The following is a 21,927-nucleotide window of genomic DNA, read 5'->3' as shown; positions in this document are numbered from 1 at the left end:
AGGGATACTAAATTTTATTTATATATTTTTCTGCATTTATTGAGATAATCACATAGCTTTTGTTTTTAGTTATGTTTATGTGATGAATCACATTTAGTGATTTGCATATGTTGAACCAACCTTATATTGCAGGAGTAAAGCCTACTTGATCATGGTGGATTAGCTTTTTGATGTGCTGCTAGATTCAGTTGAGAATTTTTGTATCTATGTTCATTAGGAATACTGGACTAAAGTTTTCTTTTTTCATTGTATCTCTGCCAGAGTTTGGTATCAGAATGATGCTTGCCTTATAGAATGAGTTAGGAAGGAATCCCTCCCCCTCAACTTTCTGAAATAGTTTCAATAGGATTGGTACCAGCTCTTCTCTATGTTGGTAGAATTCACCTGTGAATTCATCTGGTGCAGGGCTTTTTCTGGTTGGTAGGATTTTTATTACTGATTCAGTTTCAGAACTCCTTATTGGTTCATTAAGGGTTTCAATTTCTTCTTGCTTCAATCTTTTTTTTTTTTTTTTAATGGAGTCCCACTCTGTGGCCAGGCTGGAGTGCCATGGCATGACCTTGGCTCACTGCAACACCTGCCCCCCAGGTTCAAGCCATTCCCCTGCATCAGCCTCCCAAGTAGGTGCGACTACAGGCCCACACCACCATACCTGGCTAATTTTTGTATTTTTAACAGAGATGGGGTTTTACCATGTTGGCCAGGGGTCTCCACCACGTGATTCACCTGCCTTGGCCTCTCAATGTGCTGGGATTAGAGGCATGAACCACTGCATCTGGCCTCTTGGTTCAATCTTAAGAGACTGTATATTTTCAGAAATGTATCCATTTCTTCTAGATTTTCTATTTTGTGTGCATAGAGGTATTTGTAATTGTCTCAGGACTTTTTACATTTCTGTTGAGTCAGTGCTAATGTCCCCTTTGTCATTTCTGATTGTATTTATTTGGATCTTCCCTCTTTTTTAAATAGTCTATCTAGCAAGTGGCCTATCAGGTTTTTTATTCTTTAAAAATATAACTTTGGGTTTTATTGATCTTTCATATGGTTTTTTAGCATCTAAATTTTTTTCAGTTCAGAACTAATTTGGTTTTCTTTTGTCTGGTAGCTTTGGGATTGGTCTGCTCTGGTTTTTCTAGTTCCTCGAGGTGTGATGTTAGGTTGTTAATTTGAGATTTTTCTAACTTTTTTGTGGGCATGTAGGTCTATAAACTTTCCTCTTACCATTACTTTAGCTATGGCCCAGAGAATCTGGTTTGTTGTACATTTGTTTTCATTCATTCAAAGGATTTCTTGATTTCTACCTTAATTTCATTGTTTACCCAAAAGTCACCCAGGAGTAGATTGTTTAATTTCCATGTAATCTTTTGATTTTCAGAGAGCCTCTTGATATTAAAATCTCTATTTTTTTTTCACTGTGGTCTGAGAGTGTCATTGTTGCCTTTTTTAATTTGTTGAGAATTGCTTTATGGCTGAGCACATGGTCGATTTCAGAGTATTTCTCATATGCAGATGAGAAGAATGAATATTCTATTGTTGTTGGGTGGAGTGTTCTGTGGATGTCTGTCAGGTCCATTTGATTGAGTGTTGAGTCCCAAATATCTTTTGTTAGTTTTCTGCTTTGATGATCTGTTGAATACTGTCAGTGTGGTGCTGACATCTCCCACTATTTTTCTGTGTTTACCTAAGTCTCTTAGTTCTTCACTTTTTTAACATATTTAATTTGGACTATAATTTTTCACATTTTATCTGTATACATACATTCAAATATTGTCCCTTCATGTAACCCATTCTTCTATTTTCAAAAGACAGATGCTAGTAAATCTGCATCCATCTATCTGTGCATTTTAAGTCACAATTGACATTTTGCCTTTTAAGGAAAATATAAGAAGAGTGATTTTTTAAAGTAATATTTTGGTAATATTTGGACTGAAATTAACATGATATAATATTTTAACATCTCTAAGCAGAGTTAAAATTACAACTATTTCAAAATTATATTTAGACAAGTTATTCTTAATAACACTCCGAATCTTTTGGCTTTTCCTATAAGAGTATTGCAGTACCAGAAAAAAATATAATGTTCACTTATTCATTTTGATTGCACTTTCTAATGTCATTTGGCCTATGCATCCCAACATCACCTTGTCAGAGAGTACTGCTTCCCCAAGGCTGCCCCAGGGTCCTGTTGACGGATTGCTCTAATTGCAGTTGGTGCTGTAAACAAGGCAGCTACTCCATGCTCTGCAAGCACACGGAAATAAGCGCCAGCATCTGGTGTTCCCACAGGCTTCCCCTACAATGAGATTCATTTAAAATGTCACTGGGTAAAATGTCTCATATTTCACTGACAGTTCAATAGTTATACATTTAACACAACAATGTTAATAATATGGGGTTTTCAACAAATCTTAGTTTTAAAATATTTCCATGTTCTGTCATAAATAAAGCAAACCAAATACTCAGGCATAAGAGAGGCTGTTTGCTCCATTATAGTATCTTAAAAGCTTTCAAATTATAATTTTTTCTTCATTAAGTTTTGAAAAATAAAGAATTAAAAATACATATCACATTCAAATTAAGAACATAAAACATTCTTGTATTTGCCAAAAAAAACTAAATATGGTTGTTATGAATATTGAACTTTAACGCATTTTTAATGATCACTATTAAAAGTGACAACAGTATTTCTCAAAACATTTGAGAAAAAAGAAAAATCTGCAAAAGCAGTGATTCCTGAGCAATGACCTTTTCAGTTAAATGTCTCACTCCAAGAAAAGTAACTCCTATGAATTAAAAATAATCCAATAAGATGTGCCAAAGTGCATGTTTTTCACAGACTCAAAATAACATTATATATGTTCAATGGAAAATCATGCATAAAAATCTCACAATTTGGCAAGCCATACAATTCAAAAGACAAAGAAAGGTTTAGTTGATGTTTCTGCAAAGTGGAAAATAGGCAAGTTACTAAAATAAATCAGTAAGTCTGCAAACATTCTAACTAACCCATAAAATCTATCTTGGCCAAGTCACATCCCCTTCTCTCATAATCAATCCTCATCACTGCTACCTTTTCCTGTGTTTCTAAAGCAAGATGACTGGAATGTTAATGTATGTTTTGGAACATATATTATATATATGTGTGTGTATATATATTTCACAGCCAAACCCTTTTGTGGAAGTTGGAGGTAAACAAATGGCAACAGGGTTTTTTAATCTTAGATCATTTCTAACCTTAAAAGGGTTAAGATGTATTACTGATTTCTAAGAGAAGGATAACTGTATTTAATATTTCCTAAACCTCCCTGATTAAATTCTCAATCTCAGTTTCCCATGAAACTCTGTAAATGACCCGTAGGAAACACCGAACTAAGGTAAAAAGAGCAAAGGATTTGCTAGTAGCACACTCAACAATGTCCCCAAACAGGGAATAAGAAAAAAATGATGATATCATGACAGATATATTAATTTTTTTAATTTAGAAAAAGTAATGAACTATAAATGAGGTCTAGGATAGCTGTCCAATAATTTAGATTCAATACTCATTGATTAGATCATTGATAGAACACTATTTTTGTATTATTTTTAAATAGTTTTCTTTAATATTCTTTAGTGTAATTATATTCCTATTAAAAAAAAACTATTTCAACTTGTTTTATATTCTATTGCTTTCTATTTTGCCTTTTTAGTACCAAAAAAGTATTTGCTGCAGCTGGAAATTCATTTTGATTATCACTATCTAAAGCACTATTTCAATTTATTTCATTACTCTTCATACAAATCAACACATGCAAATAATACAAAAAGCTGCAAAATACAACCTGGCAACACATGTACATAATTTCACTCACAAATTTTGAAGCCTTTAGTACATCAGTCTGAAATGAGTCTGCAACTTTATTCCTTCTAACAAACAAGGTAAACATTTTATTTTTACTTTTTTGATATGTCTCAGGCATTGATCAGTTCCCTGAGTATTAGACTGTGACTTAGAAAATGTGATCTCACCCACGTGAAAATGATTTATTAACTGACCTTGTGCAACTGACTTACCCTGTCTATGCTTCCATTTACTTGCCTGTTAAATAAGAATAAATCATTTTGCCAATGTTTTCTCAATAAGCTAAAGGCACTGAGATAATATTGTAGGATAATTTAACCTCCACTGAAGAAAGATATTTTATAGCCAATCGAAATTGAATTCCACGACAGTGCCAGTGTCATGAGAAAATAATTACTCACTAAAGGGTGATATTAATATCATAATTAAAATGATATACCATGTAAGACCACCTACATAGAGGACACAGTATTTTACAGTGCCTCCAATTACTTATGTTTAATGATAACAATAAGGGCATATCAAGTATTAAAAATATAGTCCTATGCCATATAGCAATGTTTTAGATAATTATGATACCATATTTTTGTGCTTTGTTTTGGTGGTTTTTAAGACAGAGTCTCGCTCTGTCGCGCAGGCTGGAGTGCAGTGGTGCAATCTTGGCTTACTGCAACCTCGACCTCCTGGGTTGAAGCGATTCTCCCTGCCTCAGCCTCCTGAGTAGCTGGGACTACAGGTGCACGCCAGAAAGACACAGGTGCATGCCCGAAAGACTACAGCGGATGAGACATCCCCTAAATAATTAAGGATTCCAAGGACAGAATAACCATGCTGAGATGTGCTCATACAGCAGGCACACATCAGTGTAAACTTGCTGTGATAGGCAAAATTTTGTCTGCTGTTTTTAAAGAGTGAGTGTCTTAGCGGTCCATGATTACACTAAAAAAAAAAAAAAAAAAAAAAAAGGCATGGATCACCAGGGACTTTTTTTTTTTTTTTTTGGAGACAGAGCCTTGCTCTCAGGCTGGAGTGTAGTGGCAGGATCTTGGTTCACTGCAACCTCTGCCTCCCGGGTTCAAGGGATTCTCCTGCCTCAGCCTCCCGAGTACCTGGGATTACAGGCACCGCCACCATGCCCAGCTAGTTTTTGTCTTTTTAGTAGAGACAGGGTTTCACCACGTTAGCCAGGCTGGTCTTGAACTTCTGACCTCAGGCAATCTGCCTGCCTCGGCCTCTCAAAGTGCTAGGATTACAGGCATGATACCATAGTTTTACTGCACTTTTTCTATGTTTAGATATATTTAGCTATACAAATACCATGTGCTACAATTGCCTGCAGTATTCAACACAGTAACATGTACAGGTTTGTAGCCTTGAGCAATAGACTATACTATATAGCCTAGCTATGTAGTAGGCTATACCACCAGGTTTGTGTAAGTATACTCTATGATGTACACACAGTAATAAAATCTATGGATACATTTCTCAGAACGTATCTCCATTGTTAAGCAATACATGACTGTATTAGTAAAAAAACTACAGCATACTTTTTATAATATATGATTTTAACTTCTATTGCAAGTCTGACCCTGTACCAAACTAATTTTCATCAATATTATACTTACGGAATATAAAAATCATGATAATGTAGCATTACTATTAGAATAGTAAAGAAGTGTTCATAAAATCTCACGATGTTCTTTCATAAGTTAATTGAACATAGAAAAGTTCAGTTGCTTTGTGTTTTACTGTCCATTCCCCAGAAGATAATTCGATGTTATGAATAAAATGTTTTCCTATTTAAAATTACTTTAATATTTATATACTTTACTTTTTTCTTTTTTAAAACCTTCTGTTCGATGTCAAATTTAATTAAAACAATTGTGATATTAAAGAAATTACCCATTTCAAAAATAGTCTGATGATTAACATATATATTAAGCCCAGAATAATGTAAACATTTCAGTTAATATAATGTAGCATAGAGAAAGATCTTTCATCATAAACTATTGTTTACATACAAACAAATAATAAAGTGGGTAACACTGGTATATTTATTTATTTAATAAATATTCTGGGAACAATTGTGTGAATAAGCCGGATAAGGTCCTGCTTTAATGGAACACACATTCTCATAAGTTTGGATGTGTGTATGTCTATGTGTGTGTGTATGGGATAATATTATTAGAAATTGCACAGTATATGCTGCAAGCTATTTGTGTCCCATAAACAGAAAGAATGCAGTAATAAATGGAGGACTTGTATGTGCTCAGTACCTACCACCACCAGTAGCTTCAGAAAGCTGAAGCAAAGCCTGTAAGAATCTTTTATTATTAATGCTAAATAAAAGTGACTCAATGGCTTACTGATTTTATTTATAATTCTCTCCTGCCTTCATACACGTGCACACACACATAGACAAGCAGGCACACATAAGCAATAAAATATCTTCATAATGCTTTTTAAAAGCAGCCAGGAACACATTAAGCATACTGAACTGCCTAAAGAGAAAGACATTGATTCCATAACTTGGTTTTCAGTAAGGGGCAGTAACCCAGGCAATATTCAATTTAAAAATAAGAAGATTCTAAGATTGCAGGGATTTTAAACAAACAACATATACACCAAAAGCAATAATGCAGTCAAAAATATCAACTTTAAAGCTCCTCAAACTCAAACCAATGTGGTTACCAGTTGTTTATTTAATTTCTTTCTCCCAAACTAAGTCTACATTATTAGTTGCTTCCTAGATAATAAAGGTAGAAAGGGATGTCTACAAAGACGAAGCCAAAATTCTAAGCTTTCAGCTGTTAGAAATTATAAAATTTAACCTCAGAGAGTTATAAAACATCAATTGCTAATATTAGCAAGATTTATAATGTGGCTAACAAGGTACACAGCACAGAAACCAAAACAGTTACCAAAATGCCTTAATATTAACATCCATATATAATTTTCTACTAGTTATGATTTATTATATTAGTATGTATTGTAGATGACAAGCCCCCAGTTAGAAAACCAGTTACTGTCTCACCTTCTCACATATTTTCTACTAAGGTTAAGTTTTCAACACAGGAAAGCGGCGAAATACAACCACTTAGCAAAATTAAGTTATAATTAAACAGTAGAGTTAAATCTTTGGACAAAAAAATTGCTTTATTATTAATCCTATGATTAATCCTATGATTCCATTTCTTCAAGTCTTGAGGTCAAGACTACTTGTGATTTCCCAGACACTGATATAAAACTTTTTGAGTCAACTGCAGTTTTGCCTCTTTTTTGGTGGCAGGATTAGAAATACATCTGGTCTCTTTCTGAATACTACTTTTGAGAAATGTCACCCAAGGCATGTTTCCACAGCAGTTCTAAGGTGAAGACAGCAGCATCCTTTATCGACTAGTAGCAAATTTTATTTCAGCAGACAGGTTGTTTTGTTTATTTCAGGAGAGTGATAAAACTGGAAATAGCATTTGCTGAGTTCCTACTACAGCTCATGTGTCTTTGTCAAGGGATGAGTGCTTGGGACGGCAACATTTAAAGTTAAAACTTGTTAAAACGTAAGCAGTTATCCAGGATATACTATTTAGTGAAAAAAAAATCAAAATGTAGAATAGTGTGCATAAGATTGACAACCTTCAAGGGAGATAAATTGTAAAGCTGGAACAGGGGATGGTGAGGTTTCCAATGTTTACCCTTTTGTAAGTTTTAAAATATGAAAAAAGAGGGTGTACAATCTCTTCAAAAATGGGCCTTTTCTTCCTCAATGCCCCTCTCTGTATAACTCACATTATTTTGTTCCAAGTTTCAAAACATTACTGCTGCTTTAAAGCCAAATGGGATAATTGACCTACGCCTTAAGATCCTCAGACGAAGGACTTTGTGTTATAGCAGATGCTCCTTTAAGAATTGAAAACTTACTTGTAAATACAATCTGATTCAGATCAGACTGACTTCCCTGATTCTTACTTGCTAGAGATGTCCCATCATTCTGCTGGCTTCACCTGTAAGGATAGGCTGCCATCTTGCCTTTCTCCATCTTATTCAAACCACCATCTAATATTACTCAAATCCAGTGGTTACTAACCCTAAATGTACAGTAGAACTTCTTAGGATGCTTTTGAATGAAACCAATGTCTGGTGCCACTTTCAGAGATTCTTATTCAATTGGTCTTGATTTGGGCTGACCACTGTTGTATTTTAGTAATTCTAATCTGCGGCCAGGATTTAGAACTGATACATGGTCCTTTGATCGGCATTATCTCAGACAAGGCTATTTTTCAATACCAACCTGCCTGGTTGCCCTAATGGATGAGCCTAGAATGTAACACTAGCTGTTTCGAATTTTCTCCATTTGTTATAAATAAATGAGCTAAATCCAAGTGTTAACAAGTGAATATAATGATAATTGAAAACTGATTATGACCATACACAGAGGAAATTACTGGGGACAAATGCTTCATTGTCTTTAATTATTTATGCCTTGCCCTATAAACCAGACTCTAGACTGGACATAAATGTCATGATTTATAGGACATAGTACCCTGAGTACAATGACCTTTCTCTAGAGATGGAAGGATTAGCTCTGACCAGAAGCTCTTTCTGTGTTACCCAGAGACCTTTTAAGAGTATCACTCTCCTCCAGTGTTCTCGTTGGTTGTTGGTTGTATCACTACTTGAGAAGATCATATGTTAATTTCATAGATACAGAGTTTGTGGCCCGAACTTCAGAGGAGTTCATGGATATTCTGAAATTAAATTAAGATATGTACATATGTTCATTTTCCTATGGAAGAGACATCAATAGCTTCTATGGGATTCTGAATAAGAGTCTATAAACGAAAATTGTTGAAGTATATGAAAGCATCTCAAAACACAAAATGCTCCTCAAAGATTTTCTATTTGTCTCAGAAACAGCTTGGAGGAAGCAAGACCGCAGATGGACATGTAGAGACAATAACATCCCTTCATTTTCTGTTCCACAAGATAGGTAAATTGCCAAGACTACCCTTTTAATGCACTTCTATTAAAGAGCTATAAATATTCTCAAAGAACCAACAATTTATTGGTTTAATCTGAGGTCTCCAACCAACCTTCCTTCTTTCCCCACTCCCCATTACTTTAATCATATGGAATCACCATTTTCACAAGTCAAAGCAGTCAAATATCAGCAACGTCACATGGTTCAGATTAATGCTTTCTATCAGTTTGCTATTTTGACAATCCCTCTTCACTGTCTCCTTGTGGTAGGTCCCACACAGGTGCAATTCCTCAGGCTTGAGTCATTTCCTTTCTTCAATTAAGGATACAACCCTGTGTCCAGACCTGAGAAGCTGAGACTTCTCCATGGCTAAAGCTCCAAGACACAAATATCTATACATCTATTATTTTTGAAGATATGTATGTGCTAGGGTCTGAAACATGCCTCTCAAAATTCATGTGTTGAAAATTGAATCCTCAGTGCAACAGTGTTGGAAGGTGGGGACTTTTGGAAGATGTTTCGGTTAGGAGGGCTCTGCTCTCATGAATGGACAAGTGGTGCTAAAACAAAGGGTTTGTGGGAAAGTGTTTGTCCTCTTTTGTCCTGCTCTTCTGCCATGTGAAGATATACTGGTCCTCCTCTGGAGGACACAGAAACAAGGCAGCATCTTGAACAAGAGACAGAACCTTCCAGCACCTTGATCTTGAATGTCACAGTCTGCAGAACTGTAAGAAATAAATTTCTGTTCTACATAATTACCCCATCTGTTGTATTGTTATAGCAGCATAAAACAAACTAGGGCAGGGTGTGTATCCTAAACGGTCTAGAGCTATCCTTTCGGTTTGGTTCTTCTCTTGTCTTTTCCTAGCTCTGAGAGTTGACAATTTGGGGTCTTATACTGAAGCCAACCCCCAATGAATAAGCCATTGTTTCTATCTAGCAGGTAAGAGTCTATCTAATCCCCTTAAAAAAAAAAAAAGTTTACCTTTGGAAGTACTAATGTCAAGTAAATGAAACTGAAACTGCTAATTCTGCAGATGCAGTGCTGAGCAAATTAGGGATTCTGACATATTTAACATTCTCAGTAGTCACAGAGAGCATTTACCCCTGGTATAGCTCATAACTCACTGCTTCTAGCAGGACTATTTTCATCTCAGAGTTATTTCATGCTGAGGTGCAGTCACTCTGCTATCCTGTACTAAAGGGACAAATTAAGGTTTTTCTTATTCATTGTAATTAATGAGACTTTGCTGTAAGCAGAAAAATTAAATGGGTTCTTGCTTAATCACACTACCAGACTTCTGCCCAGGAAGTGAAGTGTGGCTATTCCATATGCATACTACAATTCAGCCTGAGGTTGCACAAAACCTGTTCCCTCCATAACATCCAACGCTTTGCCCAAAACAACCTTCAAACATGCTCAGATTTCTCCATGTCAAAAATGAAACAATGAACTTTCCTGTGAAATTGCCCTCATCAAAGGGACTAATAACACCCTGATCACCAAAGTGCTCTTCAGTTGTCTTATTAGTCTTTTCTCTATAGCACTTGGCGCTGTTGATCCTCATCCTGTGAAAAACCTTCTCATCACCCTTCTTTAGTACACTTTGCTTTTCCGATTCTGCTGTTGGCTCCAGTTTCTAACTCTCAATTTATATAGTTTCTCTTCCTCAGCCTCAAGAATTTCCTAAGTTTCTGTTCTCAGTCTTTACCTGAGTAACTTGATCAAATCTGACTTTGCAATGTCATATGAATATCTGAGTACAACCTTCAAACTCAGTGTTACCAAAACCAAAATTATTGCTTCCCTCTCCACCAGTTGTTCTTCCTACTGTGGTATTTCAGTTGATAACTGCCATTATATTGGTTGTCCTAGCTAAAGACATCAGAGCCATTTTCAGCTCCCTTTTCATCTCTTACAATAGCCACCTGACACGCTAACCTCCTCCTCAATGTTCTGATCACTAATATTCTAGTCCTGGCCATGTATCTTGGATATCTTGGACTACACAACAGCTTCTCAATTGTCCCTCTCCAGATTATGGCAAGGGAATCCTGCTTTTGAATCCAGTGAAGCTTGTTTCAAATCCCAGCTCCAGTCCCCTGTGCCACTGGCAAATGTATTTGCTGTCTCTGATTCTAAATTTCTACAGCAGCTGTAAATGGGGGACTTAAAATATCTACATCATGGGTTTGTGCTTATAATTAAAACAATGTATAAAAAGTGCTTAGAAGAGTTCTGATCACTCAACACTCAATGAATAGTAGTTATTATTAATTTGTATTGTCTCATTCACAAAGTTATCCGTATCTACTAGTTGCAAACCTCCCTTAAAAACCTAGTGCAGATTTTTAAGCCACCATGCAAGAGTTAAATGTAGAGTATTTATCATAGGTGATGACACTATGTAGTTTACAAAGAAATTGTCATATCTTCTACACAGTGTAAGAGTTTGTTATTTAGGTGTGTCTTGATTTGTTTGCTTTCTGCACTTTATATTAATCTTAATTCCTTGAATATATTGTCAGAACTTTTGGTGCAAGGACCATATCTGATATTTATTCTGCTTCCCCATTACCTTCTAGCATGATTTGGAGCTGACAATAGACATTAATAAATATTGTTGATGGAGCCATGATAATACCTGAGCTTGCTAGCTCCAACATAAAAGATATAAAGAGAAAAACAAACTCAAAAATAAATATTTTTTTAACAACTAGTCACGGGAGAAATCTAAAAGATGCTAGCATCAGCTTTATAATCTTTTCCAGTTGAGAAGATCAAATTATATAGCCTCAATCAGAGTAATAGCTGAGTCATCATTTTTTCTCATTCTATATACACAGAAGGCAGATTGCTATATACTAGATTTTTTTAATGTTATTTTCCATTACATGAAGGGGAGAGAAGGAGTATGATGTGTACAATTGAATATACTAGTTAGCGGAATCATGGCTACTTGTCTTAAAAGGAAGTCGCATATTTCTGTCTTTAAAAGAAGCAAATCCCTGTCCTTAAAAAAGGAATAAACAAATTAGAGAAAACTGGTTAACATAAATAAAAACACAAAATTCTTGCAAAGAGAAGATAACTACATATGTGGAGATAAAATTACACTGTGAAAATGAAGCCTGGGAAGGGTTCACTATTCAGAAGGTGTACATGTGAAAAATACAGTATAGGATGACTTAGTGGAGATTACAGATACAGGGAAATAAAGAAGTAATTGAGATGTTCATTGAAGATACTTTGGGGATGACTTAGCAAGAGTATTAAATGCAAAAACTAACTTGGGAGCCTCAATATTTTCAAATATGAGACCTGCGTATTTGGAAATGGCTTGAAGTTTCAGTCCACATATATAAAGTGATAATAATTACTCTTATTTACACATGTATAAAATGTACAATCACATGTTACTTGATGATGAGAATACATTCTGACATACGTATCTTTAGGTGATTTTAGCATTGTGAAAACTTCACAGAGTGTTTTGACACAAACCTAGATGGTGAAGCCTACCACATACTGAGGCTGTATGGTATCGCCTCTTACGCCAAGGCTACACATCTGTATGGCATGTTACTGTCCTGAATACTGTAGACAATTGTATCACAATGGTAAGTGACTGTGTACCTAAACATGTTTAAGCATAGAAAAATAACAGTAAAAATATGGTATAAAAGATAAAAAAAATGCTACACCTATATAGGGCACTCACAAGAAATGGAGCTTATAGAACTAGGAGTTGCTTTGTGTGAGTCAGTGAGTAAGTGGTGAATGAATATGAAGATCTAGGACATTATTGTACACTACTCCTTATTGTGTAAACACTGTACACTTAAGCTACACTAAATTTCTAAAGTAGTTTTATTTCTCCAATAATAAATTAAGTTTAGCTTACTGTAACTATTTTACTTTATCAATGTTTTGATTTTTTAAATTTTTGACTTGTAATAAGACAGCTTAAAAGATAAACACATTGTACAGCTGAACAAAATTATTTTCATTATTTATATGTTCATTCTATAAGTTTTTTCCATTTAAAAATTTTCAATTTTTAAAAAACTTTAAACTTTTTTGTTTAAAAACTAAGACACAAACATACACATTAGCCTAGGCCTACACAGGATCAGGATTATCAGAATCACTGTCTTCCATCTCCACAATTTTTCTCACTGGAAGCTCTACAGGGGCAAGCATGAAGCTGTCATCTGCTATGACAATAATGACTTCTTCTGGAATACCGCCTGAAGGATCTGTCTGAGACTGTTTTAGAGTTAATCTTTTTTAATATGTAGGAGTACACTCTAAAATAAAATGTGTAGTATAGTAAATACACAAACCAGCCACAGTAGGTTGTTATCATTATCATGTATTAATGTACTGCACATAATTGCATGTGGTATACTTTTACACCATTGGCAGCACAGTAGGTTTATTTATACCAGTAGGTTTGTTTACACCAGCATCACAAACGTGAGAAATGCAGTGTGCGACAATGTTAGGATGACAGGAAATTTCCAGCTCCAATATAATCTTATGGGACCACAAAGTATATGTGGTCTATCACTGACCAAAACATTTTTATGTAACACATGACTGGATTGTATTAAAAAAATAATATTTTTGAAACGTTTGAACTACTTTCAACTACACTATTCCATTTGATTCCTAAACAAATATAAAGAGTACAGAGTTCATCTCTACAACAATCATTCTATAAAGAAAGGTTAGTGGCGGCAGCAGTGGTCTATCTGGAGCGGTTGCTATGGAGACAACTTTCCAAGCCGGCAGGATAGGATCCCAACCCTTCAGGCTGCAGCTGCAGCCACCCAGGCATGACTATGGACCCAGACATCCCTGTGCTCTCGGAGTCCCAGAAAGCCCTGCTCCCCGCACAGGCTCAGAAGTGCCTGCTCCTGCTGCATGGCCTCTCCCTGCTCCTGGTGCCTGCTCTGATTTTGTAGCAAAGTTGTAGCCCTATCCAGGTGATGTCACAACACAGCCGAGTGTGTGCACACTCAAGGCATTGCGGACATGCCAGTCCCCTGCCTCCTTGGCCCCCTCTGAACTTTGGGCACCAATGAGCACAGGATGAGGACCAAGGAGGGCTGAGGATGGTTCCACACAGGCCTGCACGTGTCCCTTGGCATGGACAGCCAGGGTGCCATCGACAAAATGTTGATGACAGCAGGAGGTAGACAGGATTCTGGGTGGAAAGGGGTGGGTCCCGAGTGAAGCCCCACCTTCAAGGCAGGGACAGCCTGAAACCTGAGGGCAGGGCTGTCAGTTCTGGGTGGGGTCCCAGGCCCAGAGTGAGAACTTATGGTGCTTTTTCCGGGCCATCCATGGCCACTAACAGACCAATCAGCATGCACATTCTCCCTTCTGAAGCCCATAAAAACCCCAGACTCAGCCAGACTCACAGAGTTGAGGGACAGCTTGCCTACAGATAGGAGTTACCCATTCTGGAGGGCTGCAGACTCAATGGGATGACTTGCCTGCCAATAGGAGGTAGTTACTCTGGGTCTCCTCTCAGCTGTAGCCTGCACAGATATTGGGATGACCTGCCTCCAAATAGGAGCTACCCTGTCCAGGTCTCCTCTTGCCTGTGGACAGGACCTATCCACTTCATGTCTCCTGAGAGCTGTACTGTTGCTCAATAAAGCACCCTTTTGCCGTGCTCACCCTCCAGTTGTCTGCATACTCATGCATCCTTGACCTGGGACGAGAACTCAGGATCTACCGAATGGCTGAACTGAAAGAGCTATAGCACAAACAGGACTGAAACACGGCCCCCTGTCCCTGCTTGTCATGTTGTGGATGACAAGGAGAGAAGAGCTGTGGCCCTTTGGGCAGCCCAGACCTGGGGGCTCCCCAAGCCAGGGCTGTGACAAACTCTTTGGCATGGGATCCAGGCCAGTAGGACAAGCTGAGCACAGCCTGCCAGGACAAGTGCGCAGAGCGAGCCCAGCAGGCCCAAGTAAAACTCAGGCAAAGGCATCACCAGCTGCAGAGGCTTCCAGCTAGAAAAGCGACACCCCAAGGATCCTGTGACATTAGGGTTATCTAAATTCTCCTTTTTGTCTGTGAATTTAAGAAAGAAGCATTCAATAAGAGATTATCAAGCTGAATACTATAAAGTTTTCGAATATTTATGCAAGGTTGAAAAACTAGTAATGATAATGCCCATCAAAAAAACAGAAGTGGTCTACATCTTCTGCTCAGTCTTCAAAATTGGTAGTAGCTGGATCAACACATCCCTGTGTGCTGATTTTTTTTTCTTGGTGCTGAGAGAATTAATGGGCTCCAAAGGGAGCTGCCTCTAGTGCTCTGATTTGAATGATTCAATGTTATGAGGACAAACAGACTTTGAAAGAAGAAATGTGGAGTAATATTCAAGCATTTAAGTGACTGGATTACAGGAGAATTTATGTTTAGTGTTTATATGTTAGAATTCTATTCTGGGAAATAATATATTTGTATTTTTGAATAATAACTATAGCTTATAACATCCAGAACCGATTATACTATTATATCCTGGGAATGATTCTAAATATTCTAAATATTTTTTCACAGATTAACCAATTGAATACCAGAGGCATTATTACTACTGATAATTATAGTTGAGAAAACGAAGGCGGAAATCAGTAAAGCAACTTGTTTGAGGCCTTAATAAACAGAAGTGTCAGAAATCATACCATGGCAGCCTTAAGTTTTATGCTTCCTCTCCAACACTAAAAGTTTTCACTAATTTAAAGTGAAAGTTTACTTCAGTAAATATATATGAAGAATCAGCATTCCCTAACCATGAAAAGAAATTGGAATAAAGTCCAGGTTAAAAATTAAAATAAATTACCAAATAATATATTTATTCAAGAAAACCAATTAAAGTGAAGAAGATTCTCAAAAGTGAAAATTGAGAGAGTATGTGTCAACCCTCTCATTTTAATGATTAAAATATGAGCTCCCAAAGAGGTTTAATTAATTTGCTTAAGTCATATAGGTACATAAAGGCAGAGCAAGATAACAACACATATGTTAGTATTTCTAGTCCAGTGACCATACTCCTGTACCATAATTCAGAATTTTAAATCCTCAACTTTCTCTAATTCAATTTATTGCCTGGAAGGCAGAGTATGGCATATACCTTCAAAGTTAATTGTTGAATTATTAACAAATGGCCATCTGCCCTGGCTAATCTAGTGAACATACTGAAGAATTTATTGAAAAGGCTTCTTGCTGTGATGTATACCATGTGTGAAATGCAAACAAACGTAAAATGAGAGCAAACTTATATCCCTTGACTGGTAAAAAAGACTGTTATTACATAAAAATGACAACTGCTATATCAAGACCAATTATACCAATCAGTTTATGGCTTACTCTCAGGCCAGATTTCAGGAGAAACAGTAACTACTAACATTCCATTTTAGACCTATGTAATACCCTAGCCAAGGAACAGTAATCTCATTTCTTGCTTAACCACACCACTGTCATTGTGGAAGCCTGGGCTTACTGTATCATGAAATTGAAATATGTGTACAACACACACTTTTGCACATTTGTACACAGCAAAGATAAGGAGAAAGGCAGGACCCAGAAAGATTTATTTGCCTTAGAGAAACAGTGTTGGATTTTGATTCTGCAGATGACAGTCTGGTAAAGGGGAGAAATACTGGAGAGAAGAGAGAGGCCAGGGAGCATATCTCTGTATAATCACCATTTGCCATCACACACACGTGCATGCACATACGCACTAGGCTGCTAGCTAAATTTGTTTATACATTGCATTCCTATGTGAAAAGATTGCTTGTGTTTTATCCCTTCTCCTTGGCAAAACCATCCTACCAAATATCTGTTCTTGTTCATACATGGTTAGGGTTAGATCTATTGGAATCAGTGCTCTATTAATGAAGTAGATTTCTAAAGAAGTAGCATTCATTTTTTCCTCTCAAAAGTAAGACTAAATTATTCAGAATTGGTTTCCATATTTTAACTGGTCAATCCAATTTTCCTCCAAGAATTACATACTTTAAACATCTCATACTCCACTGACTGAGCTGGCCAGGTGTTCTGTATTTAAATATGTTCAATTCCATTGATAAAAGTAAATCTCTGTCTATAAAACATACAGCCTGACTTATTCCTTTATTATTTGGTAACTTTATTATTCCTTCCTGGTTTTAGGTATATTTTGTTCCTCTTTTGCTAGGTTCTTGAGATAGGAGTTTATATTCTTGATTTGAGAGTTTTCCTCTTTTCTAATGTATCTATATAGTGCTATAAATTTCCCTCTGAGAAAATAACCTACTTAAATACAGGTGTTCCGTATTTATGTTGAATTCTGTTGATGAAAGTAAATCTCTGTCTATAAAACATATAGCCTGACTTACATAAGTTGCTCATATAGTCCTGTGGTAAAAAAGAAAATTTAAATTACTCTTACTCATTGATAGAAAAAATCTCTACGTGTAAGTCAAGTTTTCTTCCTGATACTGTCATTCAGGCATTTATTTAACAAATACGTATTAAACACTGAATATGTGTCATTAAGGCAAGGAGCTGAGAATTGATGGTGTACACAAACTCAGATGACTCCTTCCCTAGTAGAGTTAGAGGAAAGAGTGGGAAACCAACACATCAAAGGAGCCTGGAGACTAATATGAATCTGCAACTTTTATAGAAACCACCAAGGGAAAATGCAGTGTGCTAAGAGACTATGATAAAGGGGTTTGACCTAATCAGAGAGGTCAAGGAGGGATTCCCTGAGGAAGTGACACCAGCTGAAATCTAACAGACAAGTAGCATATATTTCAGGCAATGTTCCTGGGACAAGAATGAACATAAGATTAACTGCAGGGAAACAGGGGCATGTAGTACATTAGACAGGAGCATGTTGTACCTTAGAAGGAACGAGAATGATTAGAATGGAGCAAATGGCCAACGCTTTCAAATGCTGAGAAGTCAAGCACAGTGAAGACTGAAAATGCCCATTGGCTTTGGAAAAGTAGAGATGACGGGGGATGTTAGGAAAAGCTGTAGCGATGGAATGATGGTGACAGCAATTGGAGAAATTCCATTTCTTAATCAGGAACTTACTCTACAATCTTCTCCAACTGCTGTTGGAGCTACTGAGTGTAGACAAGGCCTTAAAGAGAGAATGTTGTAGCTTCCAGGAGATAAGGGATTAAAGATTTTTGTTGTTTGTTTTAATGAGTTAATTTTATGAATTTGTTTGAAAATGTGGTAATTATCAGGAAAATAAGCAGATTTACATGCAGTTGTAAGAAATAATGCAGATATATCCCATGCACCCTTTACCCAGTTTTCTCCAGGTGTAAAAACTGCAAAACTACAATCTGTTATCACAATCAGAATACTGATACAGTCAAGATACAAACCAGTTCATCTCTAAAAGGATCCTTCATGATGCTCTTTATGGCCATATGTGGCCATTGCTGATCTACAGAAACACAATGAATATTTGTATGTTAATCTTGTATCCCGAGACTGGGTTGAACTCACTTATTAGTTACGGGATTTGTGTGTGTGTGTATTCCGTAATTGTCTATGCAAGTAGTCATGTCATCTGCAAATAAAGACAATTTTATTTCTTCCCTTCTGGTATGTATGCCTTTTCTTCCTCTATATTTCTGTTTTTATTTATTTATTTATTTATTTATTTATTTATTTATTTGAGGGAGTCCTGCTCTGTTGCCCAGGCTGGAGTGCAGTGTTGCGATCTTGGTTCACTGCAACCTCCACCTCCTGAGTTCAAGCGATTCTCCTGCCTCAGCCTCCCAAGTAACTGGGACTACAGGTGTTCACCACCACACCTGGCTAATTTTTGTATTTTTAGTAGAGATGGGGTTTCACCATATTGGTCAGGCTGATCTTGAACTCCTGACCTCGTGATCCACCCTCCTTGACCTTCCAAAGTGCTGGGATTACAGGCATGAGTCTCCACGCCCAGCCTCCCTATACTTCTTTATTAAATGAGCTAGAACTTCCACAGATATGTTGAATAGAGGGTGAGAGTGGAAATTCTTGCCTTGTTTCTGAACAACAGAGGAGAAGCAATCAGGCTTTTATGATAGGTAGCAACAGGTTTTTTCATAGGTAATCTTTTGTCAGGTTGAGGAAGTTCCTTTCAATTACTAGTTTTCTGGTAGTTCTTCATTATGAATGAATGGTGAATTTATTAAACAACTTTTTCTACATCAATTAATATGATTATATAGTTTTTCTTTAGCCTATTAGTATGGTAGATTACCTTGATCAATTTTCAGATATTGAAGCAGCCTTGTACCTCTGGTATAAATCCTACTTGGTCAGTGTATAATTCCTTTTATATATTGTTGAATTGTTGAATTCAAAATATTTGCTAATATTTTGTCAAGAATTCTTGTATCTGTCTGTATGTTTATGAAGGACATTCGTTTGTAGTTTTTTTTTTTTTTTTTTCTTTTTTTGCCTTTGACTTATTATTAGGGCAATACAAGCTTCATTAAATGATTAAGAGAGTGTTTCCTCCTCTTCTATTTTTTGAAAGAGATTGTGCAGAAATGGTGTTGATTCTCCTTTAAACATTGGTAGATGGCACACGGGATACAGAAATACCAAACACCCCCGCCTCCTCTTCCATTTTAAACATTGGTAGAATTTTCCAGTAAAACCATCAGTGTCTGGAGATTTCTTATTGGGAGTCTATTTAATTACATATTGGATTTTCTTAACAGTCATAAGGCTATTCTAGTAATTTATTTCTCATTTGGTGAGTTTATGGTTTTTGAGGAATTAGTCCATTTCATCTTCATCTGTCAAATTTATGTGTGTTGAGTTTCTCATAGTATTCCCTTATTATTCTTTTGATATAAGTCTGCAGGTCGTTAGTGATACCTCTTGTTTCATGTGTGGTACTGGTAATCTGTGTTTTCTCTCTCTTTTCTTTTCCAGGCTTACAGAGGTTTGTCCATTTTATTTATCTTTTCCAAGAACTAGTTTTTTGTTTCATTAATTGTCTATGTTTTTATGTTTTCAATGTTATTGGTTCCTGCTCTTACCTTTATTATTCCTTCCTGATTTTAGTTATATTTTGTTCCTCTTTTCCTAGGATCTTGAGATAGGAGCTTATATTCTTGATTTGAGAGTTTTCCTTTTTTCTAATATATCCATTCAGTGCTATAAATTTCCCTCTCAGAACTGCTTTAGTTGTGTCCTCCGACATTTTATATGATGTACTTTCTTTTTCAATCAGTTTGAGATATATACACACAGAGACGTGTGTGTGTGTGTGTGTGTGTGTGTGTGTGCATTCCTGGATATTTCCTATTTGACCCATGGATTATTTAGATGTATATTGATTATATTCCAATTGTTTGGGGATTTTCCTGTTAACTCTCAGTAATTTTTAGTTTGAAAATACTGTGGTCTTAAAATAGACTTTGCATGACTTCAAATATTTTTAAATTAGTTGAAGTTTGCTTTGTGGCCCAGGTTTTGGTTTATCTTGGTAATTATTCTGTGGGCATTTAAAAAGAATGTGTATTCTGCTGCTGTCGAGAATAGTGTTCTATAAATGTCAATTGAATCTTGTTGGTTGATGATGTCAAGTTTTTCTACATCTTCACTGATTTTCTGTCTGTTGTTTTATCAATATTAAGAGGGGAGTGTATCTAATGATAACCTGAAATATGTAACTGGAATGCATAGGCACAAATCATATCAGAAGCCAAAATGTAGAGTGGACATCAGTCAACATAACATATTTGTGCATGAGCTGAATATCAGCCTTGAATACATGTCAAGAGGTATGGAAAAAAGATGACACTTTGATAAGTACTAAGTAACTAGATTCAATAAAATGTAATGACCAGTAGAGTGTGAGATGCAAGGAAAATGAACTTAAGAATCATTCGCAGATTCTCAGTTTGCATTACTGCATGAATGGAGGTAACATTACCAGAAACACAGAGTGCGCTGAAGGAAATATGGTTTGCAGGGTGGGGTGGAGATACAGAACTCAGTTCATGTCATCTTGAGCATAAGATGTGTAAAGACTATTCAGAGATGTCTAGCAATAGGTTAGTACTCAGCAGGAAAGTCAGATATAAAAAGGGGATTTAGGAGCCATGATTTAATTAATGGTCTTCAAATATAACTGCTTGGAGATTATCCAGGAAACGTAAGCAGAGTAAGAAAATAGAGCAAAGACTATGATCCTGCTAAACTCTAATGTTTAGGACCAAAGTGAAAGAAACAAAGAGAAGAAAAGAAGAACAAGCTGTCAGGATGGAAGGAAGAAAACGAGGAGTAGAGTTTAATTCAGTTCCACAAGTATTTGTTAATTGTGTAGTATGTGCTATGCACTGTGCTGTGAAACTGGCTTTTATCCTCTTCTAGATGATAGCCTCTTCTAGATATAAACGTATCATTTCAGTACAGTGTGGCCAGCTCAGTGACAGACATATGCTCGAAAGCAACAGGACCACAGAAAGAGGCACTGCACACGGCCCAAGATCGTGAGAGGAAACTTTCAAGACATGGTAACATCTAAGCAGAGTCTACAAGGAGAGTAGGAGTTAACAAGAAAGGAAAGAAGGAGGAAAGTCATAGCAGATAAAAGAAACAACATGAACATTAGAAAAGGAGCGTGGAGCTCAACAGAGAGGAAAGGATCACCTAAAAGAATGGTCAGTAGGGCTGAACTCTAGTAAGAGAAAAAATAAATTCAGATTAAAGAAGGCCCTTTGACTTTGTCACTTATGAAGTCACTGGTGACCCCATCTGCAGCAGTTTCTATGAAATGAAGTGAACATAAATCAGACTACAGTGAGATAAGGAGTGACTGAAAGAACATGAGGTTCAGGAATGTGGGCAGGATATTTTTTCAAGGAACTTAGTGGAGAAGAAAATAAAGATGGCCTAGCTGATGCAGCCATAAAAAAGGATGAGTTCATGTCCTTTGTAGGGACATGGATGAAGCTGGAAACCATCATTCTCAGCAAATTATCGCAAGGACAGAAAACCAAACACTGCATGTTCTCACTCATAAGTGGGAATTTAACAATGAGAACACTTGGACACAGGAAGGGGAACATC

At 36.5% G+C, this 21,927-nt stretch overlaps 1 protein-coding gene across 1 annotated transcript in view; it reads right to left on the bottom strand.

Moving 5' to 3' along the window:
* Window positions 1–21,927, bottom strand: part of ACSS3 (acyl-CoA synthetase short chain family member 3) — a 182,035-nt gene that overhangs the window by 84,320 nt on the left and 75,788 nt on the right. Inside the window, exon 8 of the mRNA XM_050749257.1 lies at window positions 2,142–2,293. Coding sequence (XP_050605214.1) covers window positions 2,142–2,293 — 152 coding nt within the window. The remainder of the gene's footprint in view (window positions 1–2,141; window positions 2,294–21,927) is intronic.

This window comes from Macaca thibetana, chromosome 11 (assembly GCF_024542745.1).
Source record: "Macaca thibetana thibetana isolate TM-01 chromosome 11, ASM2454274v1, whole genome shotgun sequence".
Lineage (NCBI taxonomy): Eukaryota > Metazoa > Chordata > Mammalia > Primates > Cercopithecidae > Macaca > Macaca thibetana.
The sequence above is the reverse complement of the archived record's forward strand: the minus strand, read 5'-3'. Positions and strand labels throughout refer to the sequence as shown.